Source organism: Mesoplodon mirus, assembly GCF_964341445.2.
Source record: "Mesoplodon mirus genome assembly, chromosome: 18".
Classification (NCBI taxonomy): Eukaryota; Metazoa; Chordata; class Mammalia; order Artiodactyla; family Ziphiidae; genus Mesoplodon; species Mesoplodon mirus.
This window is the reverse complement of record NC_138994.1, coordinates 7,763,127-7,785,668: the sequence shown is the minus strand read 5'-3', so window position 1 is coordinate 7,785,668 and position 22,542 is coordinate 7,763,127. Positions and strand designations below refer to the sequence as shown.

Below are 22,542 nucleotides of genomic sequence, written 5' to 3'. Positions count from 1 at the left end.
TGTCAGTGAACAAGTTGCACGTCCATGGAGCTGGCACGGTCAGGGTCTGTGTAACTCACATGTACTAAACACCCACTGCTCCGTTCCACCGCTCTTCTGGCTGTGCCACCCCAGAGATCCCCTCTCATCCACTCCTGTCCTGAAATGTATGGATGAGGTGCTCAAAGACCGCTCTGAACTCGGAAGGGAGGCTGGGCCACCCCCGCCCCTGGCTGATTTGGACTCTCCGGGAATACTGCTGCAGCCAGGCTTCCAGCCTTCACACCCAGCTGCCAGAAGTCTCTGAGCCGAACCCTCCACGAACACCCTCAGAGGGTCTTTGGGGACCACCTAGGACAGGGATGAGCCATCAGCCCCTCTTCCTCTTGCCCCCCGACCCCTACCAGTGGGGTCCTGACAAGAGCCCCCGGGGGTCCCATCTGGCTCTGCCCCAGATTGGCCTCTGACCTTGGGCAAGTCAAGTCCCCTCTCTGGGCCTCGGTGTCCCCCTCCGTCAAAGGAGAGGTCTCTAAGATATTTCCAGACCCTAAGTTCTAGGTCTCCTGGTGTGAGAATGGAAGGGAAGGTTTTTTCCTAGAAGAGACAGGGCTTCCAAAGAAAAAGCCCTCCCCAGTCATCCCGGGGATCAGGAGGCTTTCGCCCTTACACCCCCATCCTCAGACCCGGGGGTGTCTTCCCCAGAAGCCAGGAAAACCAATGCCCCACTCCAGCCCGGTCCCTCCTCCACCGCCCTCTCCCCACTACTTCTCCTCCTCCCTGCCTTCCCCCAGTTTGCCTGGGAGCTGGGGCTGGGGTGCTGGCGGGTCTGGAAGAGTCAAGGCCTGAGGGAGGGGGTGGGTAGCCCGGGGACCGTGCTGGCCAGGCCGGGCCCTCCCTCGGCTGCCTTTGCAGGAGGCTCAGCACATTTGCACTGCCTGTCACTCCCACGTCCCACTATCTGTCTCTCAGGCTGACCCCTTGCACCGGCCATTATATTGGTTCCTGCTGGGGCTGTGGAACCTCATTACTTATACATGCAGCTGGGAGATGCAAGCTGGGCGGAGGGGAGGCGGTCCCTCCGATTAGGTCTCCCCTCCCACAGCGGGGGCCTTTTCAGAGCTGCCTCCCTGGAGCTGGATTGGGATGGGCTGCCTGTGGGCTGGGCAGGTCCCTGGAACCCTCAGGCCTGAGGCCCAGAGTTCTCTGGCGAAGGAGCATCGGAAGACCTACCTGTGACCTGGGTACTGGGGCTGTGCCCCCTTCATCCCGCTCTCTCCTCCTAGGATATGGGGCTGGGGGAGGGGCTCCTGAAGGAGGTTCCTCACCAACCTGAGTCCCAGCCTGGTGTGTCCTGGCTCCCCCACCCCAAATCACGACACTACTTCCATTCTCCCAAATGCCCCTTCTCCAAAGAGGGGCTGCAATTATGGAGGCTTTTCCCATGGAGGATCTGCAAGTGTCTGAGTTAAAATGTCATGAAGGGATTTTAAATATTTTAACAGATGACAATGAGGAGTTTTCTTTCACATCAGAATCACAGGCTCTCCGAGCTGCCCTAGACAATTCTCCAGCCCACAGAAATAAATGGGAAGCTCTAAAATGTGATGAGACTTCCCCAACACACGTGGCAAGTTGGTGGCCTAACTGAGCCTTGAGAGCCAGTCTCTGCCTCTTGATGCCCAGCTCCCCACCCTGCCCAAGACAGGGCTATAGACCAGTGGCTTCAACCAAAAACCAAAAATATGTCTTTTATATAATTGAGCCTTAACCCAAGCTTTTCTTTCTCTCTAAAGGACATAGCTTTGCTTTATCTACCAGGTATGCACCTGCTGGGCCGAGTGGTGAAGAGCCCCCACCCAGGGTCAAACAGACCCAAGTTCTAATTCTGACTCTCTCTCCTACTAGTTGTGTGATCCCAGGCAAGTTACTTCACCTCTCTGAGCCTCAGCATCCTCATCTCCAATGTAAAGATGACAATGATTATTCCTTAGACTTCCAGTGAGTATTAAGTGAAATAGAGTATATAAAATGTCTGGCACATATTGGTACATAGGTAATGGCAAAAACACTCACCCACCCTTCATTAATTTCATAAACATTTCAAGATCTTTCCAGAAACCTGGAAGTCTCCTGCTCCTCATCCCACCCCCATCCCATCCAGATCCAGCCACTATCAGCTCTCACCTGGACCACTGCAACCTCCTGCTACCTAATCTCCCTATGACACTCTTACTCTATTTTAATCCCTCCTGCCCAAAGGATATCTGAAAAAATCTGATTATTGGACTTCCCTGGTGGCACAGTCGTTAAGAATCCACCTGCAAATGCAGGGGACACGGGTTCAAGCCCTGGTCCGGGAAGATCCCACACGCCAAGGAGCAACTAAGCCCTTGCGCCACAACTACTGAGCCCCCATGCCACAGCTACTGAGCCCCTGCACCTAGAGCCCGTGCTCTGCAACAAGAGAAGCCACCGCAATGAGAATCCCGCGCACCGCAATGAATAGTAGCCCCTGCTCGCCGCAACTGGAGAAAGCCCACGCGCAGCAACGAAGACCCAACGCAGCTAAAAATTAATTAATTAATTTAAAAAATTCTGGTATCGCTCACTCAACACTCTTCTGTAGTTTCTCATTGCCCTTAGGATAAATTATACACTCCTTGCCACAGCCCACTGAGGCCCTGCAGTCTTGTCCTTAGCACATGCTGCTCCCTTTGCCTGGAATAATCTTCCCTCCCTCCCTCTTTCCTCCATCTCTGGCAGCCATTCTCTTCACCTTGCTATCCTTTAATCAGGGCTTAACTAAAATATCACCTCCTCCAGGAAGCTTCCCATGATTCCCTGCCTCCAGATGAATTTAGGCAACACTGCTGAGTGTTTCTATAGCATCTCACATATTCCCAGGCAGTTTGTCAAGGTGGATAGCAGTTGCTTGTTTAATTGTCCAGGTTTCTACCATACGCTGTAACTACATAAGGTCAGAAGACTTTTCACGCTCGTCACTGTATCTTGTGATAATAAGTGATCAATTAATATGGGCTTATAGAATGGATGGAGGATGGATAAGTGGATGCATAAATAGATGGGAAAAAATGATACCTGCCCTCAGTAGAGTCTTCCTAGAGTCCTCTGGGCAGGGAGTTTTCCATCTGTGCTTCATAATACCTAGTGCAAACCTCTACCCAAGCCTTAGTTTCCTCAGCTATAAAATGGGGGAAATAATAGTATCTACCTGGTGGGGTTATTGAAACGAAATTATATAAGCCATGTAATACTTTTAAATCCATGATAATAGGTTATTACATTTAAATGAGGTAATCCATGCAAAGTGCTTAGAGCAAGATCTTGTACTACTAAGCACTCAAAAAATATTCATAATTATCATAGCACTTATCATTTCTTCCTGCCTGTGTCCCCTGCCAAAGAGTGAGCTCCTTAGAGGTACTGCTTAGGTCTTGATAATTTTTGGACACACCACCTCTACGGCCTCACAGTGCCCAGCTCGGTGCTTTCAGTAAATGTTTACTGAGTGAACAATTGAACAAATGAACACAGATTTGCCAGCCGATGAGTCAGGGCACTGCACTCTTTTTCATCACTCACAAACCCGGACACACACTAATGCAAACAGTCTTTTACAATTCACACCCACTCACATTCATTCAAAGAACCTCAAAATACCACAGAACAGCCACCCAGCTTCCTAAAGTCAGCCATGCATCAAAGAAGAGACTTACCCACTTTCTTGCACCCACCATACAGCACCTCAATGCCCAGTACCCCCTCCTCACCTCTGGAATGATGGGGGCTGTAGGAGGGAGGGAGCTCTCACTCACAGTAAGGAAGGCAAAGCTGGACCTTCAGCCCCCCTCACTGGCAGTACCGCAGCTACAGATAGCACTGCCCTCCCTCCCTTCCCTGGGCTCACCTCTTTCCTTTTCTGAAAACCTGGGTCCCTGGGCCTGGCAGGTGGTTGAGGAAGAGGCCTGGGAGCCAGAACTCCTGGGTTCCTTTCTCATTCATCTAGTCTTGTCTCTGAACCCGGAAGCATAGGCCATTGTCCTCCTCTCCTAGCGCCAAGCACAGCAATTTGTAGGAAAAAAAGGCAGGATGAGGAGATCCCATGCCCCGGGGTGGTGGAAGGGCCTTGCTGTGAAATAATTATATTAGCCATCCTTTACTTGGCGCCTAATAAGGGTCAGATACTGAGGCCAGCGCTTTGCTACCTTCATTATTACTCATTTAATGCTTATAACAACCCCTTTTCCAGAGGAGAACACCTGAGACGCTGCTGGTTAGTCGGTAGCCTAAAATCACCACCTGGGACTGGCATGCAGGTCTCTAACCCCGGAATCATCAGCGGCCAGGCCTTAGAGAACTCGGGGTGGATGGGGTAGGAGGGTTGGAGGTCCTCAGGTATTAAGCTGGGGAGACGCGCCCCCGTCCTAGACAGTACCGGCCCCCCAATCAGCCAGGCCCTCTTGTCCCGGGGAAGAGGGGCTCAGAGCGCCGCGGCGGAGGTCCCTCTCCCGCGGGGACCTGGGCGGGGCCGGCGAGCCTGGGGGAGGCGCGGAGCCGGTGGCCCAGGCTCACAGGCCAAGATGGCTGTTAATTAAAGTGCTGGCACCGGCTCCTCTCTGCAAAGTTTGAAGCCGTTATTTTCCACTCCAGCGAAGCGGGGAAAATCCGGCTGGGCTGACAGAGACGCCACACCGCGCTAGGGGAACGGGCGCTCTTTCGGCTCGGGGGGCGGGCCGCCTCGCAGCGCCGAGCGCGCCCCTGGACGCCCCGGCGAGCGCCGGGCGTGCGTGCTCCCGCCCCTCCGCGGCCTCGGGCGACCAGCCGCAGTTTCCCTGGCGGATTCGGGAAGGACTCCGGGTGACAGACGAGCCCCAGCGGCACAACGGAGGAGAGAGCCGTGTGCGCGCGAACTAGGGGGCGCGGGATTGTACAAATCATACGCCGACGACCGCGCACTTGTCCCTCGGGTCACCAGCCCTGTCGCTCTTGGGGGAGTCATACTGGGGAGACCGCCGTGGGGGACGGGAGGCCGGACTGACAGCCGAGAGTCGGGACTACTCTTCCCGAGCCTGGGGAGGTCTAGCTGTCCTCCTCCGCCTGCACGTAACGCCTTCCTCCCTCTAGGAAGTAAATGGTACCTAGAGACCCACCTGGGTGGCGGTTAGAAGAGCTTGGAGCCCGGCTGGCGGTTTGAATCCCGGCTCTATCGCTTATTAGTTGTGTGACTTTGGGCAAATCTCTTAACTTCACAGAGCCTCAGTTCTCCCTCTGTAAAATGAAAGTAATGATGGGCTTTACCTCTTTGGACTGCTGTGGAGATCTGGTGTGATGGCGTCTGTAAAGCAGTCAACACAGGGCCTGGCACACAGAAAACCCTGAATAAATGCTATTGATTGAATTTTTAGCTCCTTCCTTGGCGAGGGGATCACTCTAACACGGGCTCGGCGGTGCTTGAAAGGTCCTCTCTCACAGCCCCCACCCCCCGCCCCCGACATCCTCCTGTTCTTTTCCGCCTCCCAGCTCAGGTGGGGTTAATCAACCTCAGCTTTGGGAGGGGTCCTCTCAGGAGAAAGGAGAAAGGCTGGAGGGTCATCCTTTAGCAGCAGCTCGTGGCCTCTGAATGGCAGAGCCCTCCCGGGTAGGCTGGATAAAGGAGGGTGAGGAGAAGCAGTGGAGCAGCACAAACTGGGCCTCAAATAACGTGACAAATATTTTGATGGAAGCAGACGCCTTCTCGTTTAGGCAGCCTAAGCACTTTACTGCACTTGAGGAAGAGGAGTGCCTTATACAACCTGATGGGGAAAAGAGTTAGGAGCTCAGGAGGCTCGAGGTTGGGTAGGAGGGGAGAGCTGAGGGACTGGGAGAGATCAACCCTCCTCTTGGAGCCTGGGAGAGGGGGTCACCACCCAGGGATGTGTTTGTACTGTCAGAACGGAGAAATTACCTGGGGTGCCCACTTTCTTAGGGCCCCGATTTCTGCCTTGCCTAAAAGCAGGGAGAAGGGAAGTGACCAGAGTAAGATGGAGGAGCCCCCGGCCCCATCCCCATCCCCAGGAAAAAGCAGCCTGACCTGGCCTGGAGCGCAGGCAGGAAGGAGAGGTAAGGAGGTGTGGGTAGAAGATCCTGCTCCTCCTGGGGAAAGGCGGTCCCGGGAACACCCAGGAGCCAAAAAGAGAGGAGGGAGCGGCAGCTGTTAGCACTCGGGATTCTGCTGGGCACCCTGACAGGCATCCCACCACCACCCCCATCTCCCGGACAGGTTGTCTGCGAGGCCTGAGGGCAGACTGGCCCCCTCCCCATCCTCCTGCCTTCCCCTCTTCTCCCCCCTCGTAACCCTCTTCCTTGCCCTTCCTTCTTGCTCCCCGCTCCTTCCTCCTCTCAATCGCTCTTTGTCCCCTGAAGACCGGGGTGCCCTACCCCAGCCTCCGCCCCCTGCGGGCCGTGGCCCCTCGTGCCTCCCTCTGTCTCTCTCGGCTTTCCTCGTAAGCGACCCTCGAGTCCTCTCCCTCCCAATCCCCCTCGGCGCTCTCTAGCTCTCCCTATGACCCTCTCTTCCATTCGCTTTTTCGTCCCTAGTCTTCCCTTCTCTATGCGAGCCTCTCCTGTGTCTGAGACTCGAGCACCCTCTCCATTTCCGAGGCTCTGTCTCCCTCAGTCAGTCTCCCCTTTCCTCTCCCGGCTCCAGCCCTCTACTCCGCGGCCCCGCCCCACGGCCCCGCCCCTCTTGGTGGGCGGAGCCCTACCGTCCGCGGCCCAATTAGGCGCCGGCCCAGCCCTCAGCCCCACCCCTCACGGGCGCAAAGCTGCGCTGAGCGGGTGGGGCTGGACAGGGCGGAGGGGGCGGTGGCTCGAGCGCGGGGAGGCTGGAGGAATCAGGCAGGAGGCGGCGGCCGCCGCGTTCAGTTCTGCCGCGCCGCGGGAGGGAAGCGCGAGGCAGGAGCAGGCGGCTGGGCTCGGCAGCGCATCCAGCGCAGCGCAGCGCGGCGCCCCGGGCCCGGCCCCATGCCCTCAGCCCCGCCGGACCGCCCTTGAGCACGGGCGCCCTGCCCGCGCCCCCCGCCCGCCGGCACCATTGCCCCGACGGCGCGGCCTGGCGGCCCGGCGCTCCCCAGGCTCCGCGCCGGCCGGAAGACGCTCCTGGCAGCCGCCGCGGGCGTGGTGATGCTGCTGGTGCTGGTGGTGCTCATCCCCGTGCTGGTGAGCTCGGGCGGCCAGGATGGCCACTATGAGATGCTGGGCACCTGCCGCATGGTGTGCGACCCCTACCCCGCGCGGGGCCCCGGCGCCGGCGCGCGGCCCGACGGCGGCGACGCCCTGAGCGAGCAGAGCGGCGCGCCCCCGCCCTCCACGCTGGTGCAGGGCCCCCAGGGGAAGCCGGGACGCACAGGCAAGCCGGGCCCTCCCGGGCCCCCTGGGGACCCGGGTCCTCCGGGTCCTGTGGGGCCACCCGGGGAGAAGGGTGAGCCGGGCAAGACCGGCCCTCCCGGGCTGCCGGGCGCGGGGGGCAGCGGCGCCATCAGCACGGCCACCTATACCACGGTGCCGCGCGTGGCCTTCTACGCCGGCCTCAAGAACCCTCACGAGGGTTACGAGGTGCTCAAGTTCGACGACGTGGTCACCAACCTAGGCAACAACTACGACGCGACCAGCGGCAAGTTTACATGCAACATTCCCGGCACCTACTTTTTCACCTACCACGTCCTCATGCGCGGCGGCGACGGCACCAGTATGTGGGCGGACCTCTGCAAGAACGGCCAGGTGGGCCCGGCGGGGGCATGGGGCTGGCCTGGGGGCAGGGCATCCAGGGAACCCGGGGCCGAAGGGTACGGAAGGGCGCAGATGGAGCCCCTGGAGCGGCTTAGGCATTACAGGCGAGGATGGTCCAGGCTGGCTGGCACCCCTAACTCCTCGGTTCCTGGGCGCCAGCTCCAAGGCAAATGCCGCTGGGCACCTGCGGCATGGAAATGCGGGAGATAAATCCAATTAATAATCAGAGCGCAGGGCTCCCGGGCGCGCGGACTGGCCCTTGGGGGCTTGGCCCTTGGGAAACAGCATCTGAGAGCTGGGATTCTGGTTGGTACCAGCTGGCGATGAGGGGACGGATCAGGCTGGGCTCTGGGGAAAGGCAGCTTCGGCGCCCACGGGCGCCTGGGCGCACCGCTAGGCGCGCAAGCGGAGAAGGCGAGCTGTAGGAGATGTTTTGCGCACAAAGGCAAAGGGAGCCGAGCGCATAAAGCCTTAGCTGCAATACATCCCCCGCCCTAAGGAAGGGACCACTGGGCCGATCTGACACCCTTTGCAAAACCCGGGACTGCGCGGCCCCTTCCCACTGTGTCAGAGCTAACCGCACAAGAAGACGGCCGGGGTGGGGGGAAAGTTTTTCCTCCTGAGGCAGGGCAAAGAGGTGGAAACTCCCCTCGTCTTTGCCTCCCAGCTGCAACTCCTGATTCCTGGGGTGTCGGGGGATCCTCTTCCTTCCCTATCCCCATCGGAGAGACCAGAGTGGCAGGCACCAAGCTCACGAGGTCTTTGGTACCTGGGACCGGCAATGCCTCCTGCTCTCCTTGGAACCGCTGCCCCGGGACCAATCTTGACCTAACCCTGCCCCAGGGTGACAGTTTTACCCAGCTCCCTTCGCTTTGATTCCCCCTCCCTTCTCAGTGCTCCCAGACCACGGTGGCCTGGGGCCCCTGGGGTAGTCAAGCAGAGCATCCTTGTGGAAGAAGGTGTCTGTGCCAATCAGAACTAAAGCTAGGCTGATGGGAGTTGGGAAGGAATCTCCTGCGACTGAGACCCAGGATCCTGCTGGAACCCCTCCCACTGCAGCACTACCCTGAGGCAGACCCTGGCTTGAGGGGTGGGGGAAAGGACAGGCCTGAGAGTCAGCAAAAAGCCTACCAGGTGCTTGTAAGTCTCCCCCCTGCCCTCTCTGCCCTCTCTCCCATGCCTGCTGTCTCTGGTTTCTGCCTCTCCCCTGCCTCTTTCTCCTATCTCTCCATCTCTTGTGCTGGCTTCTCCCCTGTGTCTACCAGTCCTATCTGTCTCTCCCTGGGTTTCTGGTCCCTCACCCCTGGGTTTAACCGCCCCCCTCTTTATTTCTTTGGTGTCTCTCTCCCACTTGTGTCTATCAGGCTTCCTGTGTCTCTCCTCTTTGTCCTTGGTTCTTGACCAAGTGGGAGGCCCTAGTATCCAGTTAGGGCCATCTCTGCAGACAGCCCCACAATTCCCCTTATTAATCGCCGGTAAGGGATGCAACAATGTCACCTTCATTGATGGAATTTCTTCCTTTCCTAAAGAAAGTTTGGGCTGGCATGAAGTTGAGGTTTCAGGGGGCTGGGGGCCCAGCTTGCCTGAATAGGGAGGTGGTCACCAGGCCACCAGTGGGCCCTAGACCCTGAGCTACTTCAGGAGGGTGCCGCAGGGCCCCAGAGATGAGACAAGAGGAGGCCCCAAAGATGGTGTGTGCTTGGGGCAAGGACATTTGCTGCAGTCTCAGGGAGGTGAAACTGACCCAAAAGCCTCTTTTTACCCCCGGGGCAGGACATCGACAGGGCCTGACAAGGAGGTGGCACCACAGGCTGGTAGAAGAAATGAGGTGGCTTTAACCAGGGGTTTCAGAGACCCAGCATTTCAACAGTTACTCAGACCATTTCCTCCACACACATAAAAAAATCCAAGACAAGCAGTGGGGTGATAGGCCCTGGTCCTCCCCCACATCCTTTGTGACTTCTTCCAGATTGTCCAAGAGACTCCTTTCATCTCACTGGTCATTCTTTATATTAGTCTTGAGCCTCTACTAGGAGCCAGGTTTGGGGTTCCAGAGGTTCAGTCTGCTTGCCCTCCAGAACCTCGTGGTCTGTGCAGGGGAGACGGTAGTTAACACACAGTAACACAGCCCAGCGATTATTGACTGGGAGGAGGATAGGGAGACCACTGGCACTCCTGTGTCCCCAGATGTGTCGGCTGGAGGGAGTGATTCAGTGGGGCCTGCCCCAGCTCAGACCAACCTGCTCGGGGGAGAGGAAGGTGAACCTGGGTCCCCAAGGTGAGGAGACGCAACTAGGGAGAAAATGAAAAGGTCAAGTGTAGGGAAAGGCTGGCTCAGAGGTGGACATTCAAGTGAGCAGAGAAAACAATGATGGGGCTGGGCAATGGGTGGGACCAGAAGAGAGGAGCTTGCTCCTCCCACGCCTTCAAGTCCAGGGGTGACCCTGGGCTCTGTGCTTTTCCTTCCTGGCTTCCTGCCTTGCAGAGAGGCTTCCAGAATTTCCTCCAGAAGGCAGAGCTGCATCGGGGCCCTGGCCCTTCCCTGGGCAACATGGGGAGATGGGGCGTCACCACCTTCCTGCCTGGTGTTGAGACCCCCTCTCTGTCCTTGTGTGAGGCCCACCAGCCCCTCTCCCTAGGGGTAGCTTTGAGTCACCACTGCACAGCCTGATGGCACTAAGCCCGAGTCATTAGGACATGGGCACCTGAGGAGCCTGAGGAAGGGATTCTAGGTTGGGGCTGGTGCCCTGGGTGAGGTGAGCCCCCTGCAGCTCCCTATAAGACCCACAGTTCAGGGACTTCCCTGGCAGTCCAGTGGTTAAGACTCCATGCTTCCAGTGCAGAGGGCATTGGTTCGATCCCTAGTCCCTGGTCAGGGAACTGAGATCCCACATGCCGGGCGAGGATGTGAAATTGATAAACGGGGCTAGAGAAGAGGGTGCTGTGTGGGGACAGGCCAGGGCCTATGGGAAGGCAAGTATTACAGATGGGCAGGGGCTTGGACACCACAGTTTGAGTGAGGTGAGAAGTGGTGGGGTGTGTAAATTGGGGACCATGGTATAAAGACCTAACTGGAGATCAGCCTCTCTGATGGGGGGAGAGGGGCCCCCTGCTGTCCTCTCTGGCCTCTAATGCCTTTCACAGCACAGAACCAGTGCATGGCATAGTAGGGACCCAGCAATGGTGTGAAAGCACAAGTCCCCTGTGGACCAGGCTGGCTGCCTGTGGGAGCCATACCTGCACATCCCCAGCATTGCTCTGGGGGTAGGGGCACATTTCCTGGGTTCTCTGCCCCACCCCACCCCCACTCCAGGCCCCTAATCAGACCACTGCCTCAGTTTCCTTTATTGGCAGCCCTTGAAGAGGTGCTTCGATAGCGCCCCCTCCTGACAAGCCCTAGACTTGCCTTCCTGCTTCCAGGACAACCTCAAATCCCCAAACTTCCCTTCGGCCCCCAGGAGGAGCTGGATGCCTCAACTGTTTCCAGTCTTGTGCAGAGAATCAGGACCCCTGGGTTCCATTCCTGGATCCCCCACTGTCTAAGGATGGAAGAGCATTAATTCTCCCTGCCTCTGTGGATAGTTAGGATAATCACAGCAACAATCATGGTGATGAATAAATAATAAACATAAGCATAACAGTTCTGATGCCTGTCATATCACCAGGAGATTCCTGATGACAGATGGTGGTATTCTGATGGATTTGGCTATTAAGAAGCACACTGTCTTAATGAGTTAAGGCTAAATTAATCTGGGTAATAAAAATAATTGTTATTAATAGTAATTTATTAGCAAAGATAATGAAATGCATGTGTAATAATAAATACTACCAGGATTAGGGCCCAGGGAACAATACAGGAGTTGGCTGCTTGCTTTCAGCTCTTTCCTAGTAGCTCAAAGCCCCATCAAGATAAAACATTTTTTCCTTCACTGTCAAAAAGCTTCTACACTGGTGGCAGTGGTGAGGCAGGATCTTCTCATCCATTTTCTAAATGGAGAAACTGAGCTCCTTGGCAGACGGCATCTCTCCCTCATTTGATTTTCCACCACCTTTAGCTGGACCAGGAGTTTTCCCAACTGAGTGCCCCAAACAATTCCCTCTCAGGCTGGGGAAGAAGAGCTTCAGGGGCGAGAAGGGGCTGAAAGGATCTGGGCTTTCAATGGCAGACTGACTGCATGCAAATATGTCGGGTCCTCCTGCTGCGGCATTGCTGCTGAGTCAGCAGCTTTGGCACAGCTGATCTACAGTTCTGCCTTCCGTCCAGGAGGGAGGATGGGCCCCTCCCCTAATTTGGCTTGGTCCAGCCCTGACTGTCAGCTCTTGGGGGAGTTGCCTTCGGGGAAGGGGCAGGATGGAGAGGGGCTGTTGAGGAGCCTGGCTGAGAGAACCCCATTCAATGCAGCCTCCCCCCAACACAAGCCAGAACTTGGAGATGGCTCCTCTCTTCCCATTCTCCACCCAGAATATCCTGGAGAGGCCCCAGATCAGATGGCTCAGGACTTGTGCTGGCCTCAGCGGTTGGAAAGGAATGCCTGGAGGGAATTTGTCCACCACCCCCCATCCTCAAGATCTTATGATTATAGTCTGAGCCCCCTAAATGATGTGTCAGACTTCAAATCCGAAAGCTGGCCCTCCCCTGCCCCATCGTCCTGCCTGTCCCGCCCCTCCTCCATCAAAACAAGGAGCAGCAAAGATATCAGATCAGACTGAGGATCACAGAGGGATATAAGGCTTGGCTCCCTTCTTCCCATCCACTTCCTTTCTACCACCGTGGGGTGATAACAGGAGAAGCCAGAAGTCCTCTTTGGGTGGGGGAATAGTCACAGGTATAGCTACAGCTCCTTGGAGGCGGGATGCAGGCCCAACGTGAGCCTTGGGAAGGGAAGTAATTACCAGGCCTTCCATCTCACTGCTCTGGTGTGAAAGACTCCAGAATGGACTTCAGACAAGGCGTCCACAGAGCAGGTCCTGGTACTAGTGTGGTTGCTTACTAGTAGCCTGGCATTGATCCAGGCCCGAACCTATAAGGCCAAGGGGCGCCCTCCTGTCCGTCCACTGACATAAGAACAGGTGGATGTGGCTGAGATGTAAGGCATCATTATCACAATAAGGCAGAGAGGAGCCAATGGTGAGAGAGGGGATGGCCCTCCATCCCTTAGGGGTCCAGAGAATTCCTCTCTGCAAGGAGGGAGTTCCAGGCTGGGGCATCCTGGAAACACTGTTAAAGTCAGACAGTGAGACCTGGGGGGGTTAAGGAGGCTGATTACACCTTGACTGCCAATTCAGACCCAGATTACACCTGCCCTAGAAATCCAAGGCTCCTCTGTAACCCCTTCCCAAAACACACAGTTATGACTGGACAGGGCAGTGGTGGGATGATGGGAGAAAAGCAGGCTTAGAGCCCTGATGGGGCTGGAGGTGGGGCTTTGGGGGCTTCCAGAGGTAGCTGCCTTACCTCTGACGGTCCCCCTCCCTCCCCAACCCCACTTCTCTCCCTCCTCCTCCCTTACCCTCTCACACACACCCCTCTTCTCCTGCCCCCACCAACCCCGCAGGTGCGGGCCAGCGCCATTGCCCAGGACGCAGACCAGAACTACGACTACGCCAGCAACAGCGTGATCCTGCACCTGGACGCGGGCGACGAGGTCTTCATCAAGCTCGACGGAGGCAAAGCGCACGGCGGCAACAGCAACAAATACAGTACGTTCTCCGGCTTCATCATCTACTCCGACTGAGCTCCTCGCGACCCCTCCCCTATCCCCCCGGAGGTCCCCTCCTGGCGAGGCAGAGGATGACCCGTCCCGCCACCCACACCCCCTCGCTGCCGCCGGCTTCTCCCGGCTACGACGCCCCCGGCCTGCCCTCACCACTGTCGGGGCCGCAGCTAGCCCTCCCGCCGTCTCACCGCAGAGCCGGGTCCAGCGCGCCCCGTCCCGGTTCCCCGGGAGGCGGTGTCGACCGCCCCCGCCCCGGCCCGCACTGTATATTTGTACAATAGGATTGTTTTTGCCCACCTGACCCACCAGCCCGCCCCAGCTGGGGGAGAGGTCTCGGATGCGCTGCCCACCCGCTCTGGGGTGGCGCTGCCTGGGGGAGCGGTGTATTGGGGGCTGGATGGCTTCCCAGCTACAGCCCGGGCCGGCTGCGCCCCGTCTGACCAAAGCTATAATAAAACACTTCCACCCCGCTGGCTTTCCGACTGTGCCCTGGAGAGGAGTTGCAGGAGGGTACCATGAACCCTGCCCTCCTCCAGGCTGGGAAGGGGTCTGCTGAAAGCTTCTCATGGATCCGTGGGGAGCCAGGCGCCAGAGCCAGAGCTGCTCCAGGAGGAGGTGGGCCGAGGGGCCCAATGCCCACCACAGCCCAAGTGGGCCTGGGCAGCTGGAATAGGAGGCAGCCCAGTTACATCATCATTTTCCAGTGTGGAAAAGCTCCATCTTTTCGACCTTGAAAGTGGCATCAGCATTCCAAAGGCACAGCAAGTTTTAAATTGGGAAACCCAGGTTCCGGTCCCAGTGCCACGGTGTAGAATCCTGGCTGTGTCACTCTTTTCTGACTCGGTTCTGGGTTAGTGACAGCAGTGACAGGAACAAGCTTTGCATTAAATGCTGGTTGACCCTGACCCAAGCACTTCACCCCTGGGCCTCAGTTTTCTCATTATAATATGTAGGTGAGGAGACCTAACCTACCTCACTTGACTGAGAATTAAAGAGGTATCATGTATATGCTCAATAAACACAGCTTTTATTATTTATGCATCACTTTAAAGTTTGTCAAAGGCTTTCACATATGTCATCTCACTTGAGTCTTCCAAGAGCCCTGGGAGGTTGGATGAGTAGATTTTATTCTTTTTCCAAAGAGGTTAAATAGCTTTTAAAATAGGACACAGGGACCTCCCTGGTGATGCAGTGGTTAAGGATCCACCTGCCAATGCAGGGGACACGGGTTCGAGCCCTGGTCCAGGAGGATATGCCGCGTAGCAACTAAGCCTGTGTGCCACAACTACAGAGCCTGCACTCTAGAGCCCGTGAACCACAACTACTGAGCCCACGCAGCTAGAGCCCATGCTCCGCAATAGGAGAGGCCACCACAATAGGAGAGGCCACCGCAATAAGAAGGCCACGCACCTCAACGAACAGTAGCCCCTGCACGCTTCAACTAGAGAAAGCCCACTCACAGCAACGAAGACTGAACACAGCCAAAAGTAAATAAAATAAAATAAATAAATTTATTAAAAAAAAAAAAAAAGGGGCCTCCCTGGTGGCGCAGTGGTTGAGAGTCCGCCTGCCGATGCAGGGGATACGGGTTCGTGCCCCGGTCTGGGAGGATCCCATATGCCGCGGAGCGGCTGGGCCCGTGAGCCATGGCCGCTGAGCCTGTGCGTCCGGAGCCTGTGCTCCGCAACGGGAGAGGCCACAGCAGTGAGAGGCCCGCGTACAGCAAAAAAAAAAAAAAAAAAAAGGACACAGTCCCCAAGTTCTGTGATTGCACTTGAATCCAAGAAGCCCTTGCTCCCTGGAGACACACTAAATCTCCTTGCCTTGTCACTGCCTCCCTCACCTCCTATTACTGGGACCATGACAGTTGCACAGTTAGGGCGTTCCTAAATCATAATAGCTAATATTTAGAGAGCACCCACTCTGTGTCTGACACCGTATAGGAACTTTTTTATTTTTTTAATTTGTTTTTGGCTGCGTTGGGTCTTCGTTGCTGCACGCAGGCTTTCTCTAGTTGTGGCGAGCAGGGCTACTCTTTGTTACAGTGCACAGGCTTCTCATTGCGGTGGCTTCTCTTGTTGCAGAGCACGGGCTCTAGGCGCGCAGGCTTCAGTAGTTGTGGCACACGGGCTCTGTAGTTGTGGTGCACGGGCTTAGTTGCTCCGCGGCATGTAGGATCTTCCTGGACCAGGTCTACGAACCCATGTTCCCTGCATTGGCAGGTGGATTCTTAACCACTGCGCCACCAGGGAAGCCCCATATAGGAACTTTATAAATAGTATCTCATGGAAATGTGTGTGGGGTGGGAGTGGACTGGCAAGAAGTGCTCCCATGCCCTTTAACATGGTTGCTGTTGTTTCATCCATTTCAGATGAGGAAACTGAGGCTCAGAGAGGATAAGTAATTGCCGTGGTCACAGAGCTAGGAAGAGGCAGGTGCCAGGATTTGAACCAAAGACCATGCTCTTACCCAGCATGCCATAGTTCATAAAGACCTGGGATCTCCAAAGCAGAATGGAGGAAGGATGGCTTGGGGGCAGCCCAATGCTTCTACTCCAGCGCTGCCCTGCAGAGTCTTGATGGGATTTACAAGCATCTGCCCTGGGCAGCAGCCATGGGGTGAGCCTCTTGGAGAATCCCAAGGCTCTGCTTGAGGGAAGGGTCCCATCTGGCCTCCCCTCCCCCTGCTGGCTCAGCTGGAGAGACAGGAAGGAGGGGTGGCCTCCCTCCCAGTCAGGCCCCATGTATGGACCCTTGTCAAGGCTGGCAGACTTGAATGACTTTCTTTATCCTGTCTTCTCTCCCCTACATCCCCCTACTGCCAGCTGTGGCCATTTAATAAAATTAGCTTAATACTTGTTCCTTCCCTGTGGGGTCTGGAGATTGAAACCTGCGGGTTCCCACAAACCCAATAAAACCCCTGGCAGGTCTAGCTGGAACGAGAGTTTCCTTGGGAAGAGTGATTAGATTAGCCAGCACACCCCCCCACCCCCCCCGCCCAGTGCCACCCACAGCCCCCTGTGATTCTTTTTTTTTTTTTTTTTTTCGCTACACGGGCCTCTCACTGTTGTGGCCTCTCCTGTTGCGGAGCACAGGCTCCGGACGCGCAGGCTCAGCAGCCATGGCTCACGGGCCCAGCCGCTCCGTGGCACGTGGGATCTTCCTGGACCGGGGCACGAACTCGTGTCCCCTGCATCGGCAGGCAGACTCTCAACCACTGTGCCACCAGGGAAGCCCCCCTGTGATTCTTTAATGGCCACACTGGCCCCAAATTACCCAGCCACCACACCTGGGCATGCTCCCCAGCCCTCCCCAGAGACCACAGGGCCTGGTCTAGGACCCCTGCTACAGCAAAAAGCATGTTAATCATTTTTGTAGGGAGAGCCAGCCTGGCTGGCCTGCTTTCTTTTCTTTCTGGTGACTGGCTGATCCTCATGTCATTCTGAGAGATGGGCCTAAAATCTCCATGTCGCAGATGAGGAAATTATAGTATGAAAATCTGTGACTTGTCCATGGTCATGCAGCAAGTTTGTGGCACAAGTGGGACAGGACTGAAGCCAAGGACTTTTTCTTCCTTTGCAGGGAACCAGGGGTGTCTGGCAGTGCCAGTTGCCAGCTGGTTGTCACTCAAGTGGCATCCCAGCTACCGGGGAACATGTTGGGGTAGTGTCTCCCCCATTAGACGGGGGCTCCCCAAGGGCAAGTCTATTTTTTCCCCCTCAGACTTGGGACACCTGAGGGCAAGGACTATGTCTCCACCCTCAGAATGGGAAACTTCCTGAAGGCAAGATTGTGTCCTCCATCAGCCTGGGCGTCCTCAAAGACAGTGTTTTGACTGAGTTGAGGGCAAGGTGTGTATCTCCAGAGACTGGGGATGAGGAGGGGCCATTTCCTAGTTGCAGAGATTGTGGCCATCCTCTCAGTGGCTCCAAGGGTAGACACTGTGCTTTTTCTATTAAACTAGGGCTTTCTGAGACCAGACCCTGGGACTGGGGGTTCCCTGAAGGACAAACTCTGTCTCCTCATCCAACTGGGGGCTCCTTGAAAGCAGGGCACGTGTCTCGCCTCTTCCTCTGTCAGGGGCGTGTCTGCCACAGAAACATTCCACGGGGTGGGGCTGGCTAGGTGGTGGAAACGAAGCTGGACAGGCAGAATGGTGGTCCCACTCTGGAGGAAGGAAGGAAGAAGCCTCCCCAGGCTGCCTCCCCTTTAGAAAGATGTGTGATTAATTAACGAATAATGTCCCTGCCAAAGGGGTGTGAGGATGGCAGTGCCCCTGGAGCTCACCCACACGAGGAATGGCAGGCCATCCTGTGCCCAGGCAGCTGCCAGCCCTCAGAGCTGGTGCTGCCCTGGTTTCCGGGGTCACGGGGAGCAGAGGGGGCTACCCTAATTGGACGACTTTGCAGGAAGGCCAGGCAGGTGCGCTCGGCTCTCCGCTTCAGCTTGCTGCAAACACATCTGCCATGGTGAGGTCTAGGGGTTAATTGCCTCCCGCCTCACTCCTGGTAACCGATATTTCATTTACTGCTCAGAGGGGGAGCTGCCTGGAGAATCAATCCTGGACAAGCATCCAGGGGACAGGGGAGGCGCGGAGGCACGGGAGCTGTGTCCCGGAGGATCTCTGAGCGTCAGAGGAGGAGGCAGGAGGCAAGGACCAATGGCTCAAGGCTACTCTGGGGCTCACCCGCATTCTGCTGACCCTGACAACAGCTCCAGGACCCCCAAGAGCTGGGAGAAAATCCGAGGGGTCCAGAGGCTTCACTACTTCAGCTAGCTGTGCTGTTTCCCCTGCCCTGGTCCCTTCTGCATGTACTTATCTGGGTACCCCCGTAAGCTGTAGCAGGTTAGATGCTGTTAATAAGGTTATTTTCACAAGCGATGAAGGTATATTTGAAAAGCGGAACTGGAGGTGTGAGCTCCTCACTTCCTTCCAGGTAATAAACCTTAAAATCCTACAAATGAAGTGATAATAACGTGGAAGTGAAAAGTTTATACATGTTTGGGACTGGGTGGGGGTGGAAGGGTTGCTGAGAGGGGGCAGCTGGGGCCTGGAGAGAAAAGGGACCAGAGGGCTCCCCGCCACCATGCTTTCCACATGCTACCCATTTGCCCCATCTGCCAAAACTGAGAAAGCCACAGAATGGGCAACTCTCATTACACAGCTGGAAAAACTGAGACCCAGAGAAGAACCCAAGGTTGCTCGGGCTGGTTCAGGGCAGAGCTAGAACCGGAGACAGCAGGACCCAGCAGACATGCAGCACTTGGAGTCAGAAGAACTGGGCTCAAGTTCTGGCCCAGTTCAATGTTTCAGGAAACGAAATCTCACCTCTCTGAGCCTCAGTTTCTCCATCTATAAAATGGGCCTCATAAAAATATCTACTTGAAGGGTCATTATGAGGCAGTGGGTAAGAAATTATTAATATTTTGTAAGTTGTAAAGCAGAATGCAGATGCAAGTCTCCCAAGCCCTGTGATTTAAAATTCTTTTGAGGACTTCCCTGGTGGTCTAGTAGTTAAGAATCTGCCTTCCAATGCAGGGGACATGAGTTCGATCCCTGGTGGGGGAACTAAGATCCCACAGGCCACAGGACAACTAAGCCCATGCGCTCTAGAGCCTGAGTGCCACAACTAGAGAGCCTGTGCCCTGCAACTACTGAGCCTGAGGACCCCGGAGCCCGTGCCACAACTAGAGAGAAGCCCGCGCACTGCAACAAAAGATCCCACAGGCCGCAACAAAGATCTGACACAGCCAAATAAATAAATAAATACATAAAAATAAAATTCTTTTGGCTGCACTTCAGTGCGTGGGACGGTGATGATCATCACTGAAGAAAACGAAGACATCTGGGTTTTCTCCCATCCGAAGTGAGTGTGGGGCACTAGGGGAGAGATTGGTCTGAGGTACCCAGGATGTAGAGCTAAGTATTAAGAATGGAGTCTCCAATGTGGATTCTCCCACCATTCTGCTCTGTGGCCTCCAATTCGGGGTAAGAGCACAGGGATACCCCCGAGGACCTGGCCAACCCATCTGTTTGGCCTCTACTTGCTCTGCTCATTTTAACATTACTGAATACCTCATCTGGGCCAGGCCCTAGCTCAGTGTGGAGGAGCCAGAAAGTGATAAGAAACCACCCAGGGCTTCAAGATACCTACAGAGATCATATAAGTACATCCAGGACACGGTGCTATTAGAGAGGCAGGGAAGGCTCCCCAAACTGTTAACAGCGGTTACCTCTGAGGGAGCTGGACTAAGTGGAGGCTTACTTTTTTTTTTTTCTTTACTTATATAACGTTCAAAAACGTTTTACAACAAGTCTCCCTCCAAAATCTGAGACCCCAAGCCCACCCCAGCTGTTGTTGAAGTTGTCCTTTTTGGAATAGGGAAGGGGGCAGAGCCCAGGCAGCTGAGGGGTTTCTCTTCTTTCGTCCAGGGGTTTGGGGAATATTGGAGCTGGAAGAACAAATATACTCTCATCTCCGTATCAACAACTAAGTTATAACAGTAGCTTATGCACCATGAGCTGATTTAAGAAGTTTGCACGTATTCGTTCATTTTAATCTCACGATGATCCCATAAGGTAGTTACTATTATCACACCCATTTTTTTGGATGAGAAAAATAAGCCACAGAGAAGTAAACCTTGCCCAAGATCACCAGGCTTAATCTTTCTGACAACAGCTCTCTTGACTGTCCATTCCCTGGAGTAGGGGAAGGGTTGAATCTCCTTCCCTCCCAACCAGAGAAGTCTTTCATCCCTTAAATCACTAGACACTTCCTATAACACCTGCCACCTGGGCAGCTTGTGCAGAGGCGGGGTTCCTGCCTCTTCCCAGACGGTAATGGGCAAATTCAAGGAGTTCTTCCCAGGTCCCCAGGGCACAAGTCCCTTTGCTCCCTGAGTGAAGAACCCCAGCCAGCATTAGGACAACTGCCTAGGCCAGTAGAGTTACAGACCTCTCCCTGCCTGCCCAGAACCAGGGATGGGTCTGCTAGACCCTGGGCTACTTCAGCTGCCTGCAGAACACCTGCTCTTCCATGAAGCCTTCCTGGACTTCCCCAGCAGTCATCTGCCATCTCCAAGGCCACACTGAGAGCATCTTCCAAGTGGCTCACTCAGTACCTAACATGGCTTCCTCTAGTTGAGGCAAGTGGGGGCTACTCTTCGTTGCGGTGCGAGGGCTTCTCATTGCGGTGGCTTCTCTTGTTGCGGAGCACGGGCTCTAGGCCCTCGGTCTCAGTAGTTGTCACACGCCGCCCTAGAGCACACGGGCTTCAGTAGTTGAGGCACGTGGGCTCAGTAGTTGTGGCGCGTAGGTTCAGTAGTTGTGGCACACCAGCTTAGTTGCTCTGCGGCATGTGGGATCTTCCCGGACCAGGGACTGAACCCGTGTCCCCGGCATTGGCCGGTGGATTCTTAACCCCTGCGCCACCAGGGAAGTCTCCAAGGACCTTTTAAAATTGGTCTACACCCGAAGCAGTGAATGCTACATCCAGGTGCAAAGATGTGCAGTGACAAGGGTACAGGTGAATGGACATGCCTTCTCTCTGCCTCCTTTGAGCACCCAGGGTTGGTAGTCTAGCCACTTGCAGATAGTGAGACATCCACACACTTCACAAGAGCACAGAGCCTGTGGCCTTTCACACCCCCAGCCACGTCAGCCCAGAAACATCTGCTGCCAGACAAGGCAAAAATCCTGCACCCAGCCCTCACGTCTGGGTTCTATACTTTGAAGTTCTTGTTAGGCCAGTACCAGGCTACTCTCCCCTTATCAGCATCTGTGGTGTAGGGCCCAAGGGTTTTCCATCTGTGTCCACTAAGGTGGGCCTCACCAGGCCCTACCAAGCTCTCTCAGCATCACTGGGCTTGGTTGACTCCCTCACCTGCAGAATTCTTTTCCCTTGGCCTCTAAGATCCAAGGAATGGCTCCACTCACCAAACGAGCTCCACTCCTCCTTCAGACCTCAGCTTGCATGTCACTTCCTCCTGACACCCTCAGATGTTCTCATTAGAGCCCATCTCTCATGTCATTGTTAGTCATTGTTTAATAGGCCAATTTCTCCCATAGCCTGAAAGCTCTATGAAGGTAGGTGAGTGTTTATCACTCACCACCCTATCCTCTGAGCCTACTTGTCTCCTATCAGTAAATACTTGTTGAATGAATGAACACGAAAACACCCATTACCACTTCATTGAGTGTCTGCAAGTTGCTTTACCTACATTATTTCTAATCTTTGTAACAAGCTAAGTATTATTTTATCCTCTTTTTTTATAACTGCAGAAACTGAGGCTCTGAGAGGCTAAGTGACTTGCCCCAAATGATCAAGCAAGTCAATGTCCCCTTTCTACTGCCCATAGCAGGGCCAGCCTCTGCTCCTGGCCTCACCGTGACTCACCTCACCTTCTCCAGGTAATTGTCAGAGTCAGAATAGGACCAGGGCAAGACTTGGCTTACAGGGCACAAGAGGCTCCTATTCCCCTCGTCTCCTGGGCACCCCAAGCCTTCAACCACACTCCAAACCTCTGTTATAATGCACATCCCTGTGAGGGGGGAGGAGATCCCTAACCTGGAAGCCATTCTTTGACAGCTGATTTCTCCTGGGTAGTGGAGATGTCAAGAATACCCTGGTTTTCTGATAGCATCACAATAACAGCGTGTCTGCATGGTTGTCTCATTGTATTCTCGCCAAACCAGCCGTGCTAGTTCACTGAATAGAAGGCGGTAGAGGTCCAGGTAGGTGAGTGGAGTTTGGGCCAAATCAACCAGGGATTAAATAGTGACACTCGTATCTTGATGGCAGGCCAGCCAGGGAACTTTGCCTCCTGCTTTCTTGCATGCCTCAGACCTGTTCATGGTCCCAGTGTGGGGACAGATCATTAGAAAGTGGTGAGCAACGGACTCCTGGCAGCCATTGCTGTTTCATCCTAATCAGACTCATAGAAAGCTTACATATGCTGGAAGTTAAGAGGGTTTTCTAACCATGCTCTTAGGAAGGGCAGGATATTTGCCCCACTATATAGATGAGGAAACTGACACCCAGAGAGGAGAAGCGACTTCC

The 22,542-nt window shown here is 55.2% G+C and overlaps 1 protein-coding gene across 1 annotated transcript; it reads left to right on the top strand.

The window, feature by feature from the left end:
* Window positions 1-6,920: 6,920 nt before the first annotated feature.
* On the top strand, window positions 6,921-13,784 carry C1QL1 (complement C1q like 1). The gene is made up of 2 exons (XM_082605147.1): window positions 6,921-7,758; window positions 13,323-13,784. The coding sequence occupies exons 1-2, from the start codon at window positions 7,162-7,164 to the stop codon at window positions 13,500-13,502; spliced, it is 777 nt and encodes a 258-aa protein (XP_082461273.1). The 5' UTR covers window positions 6,921-7,161; the 3' UTR covers window positions 13,503-13,784.
* Window positions 13,785-22,542: the final 8,758 nt, after the last annotated feature.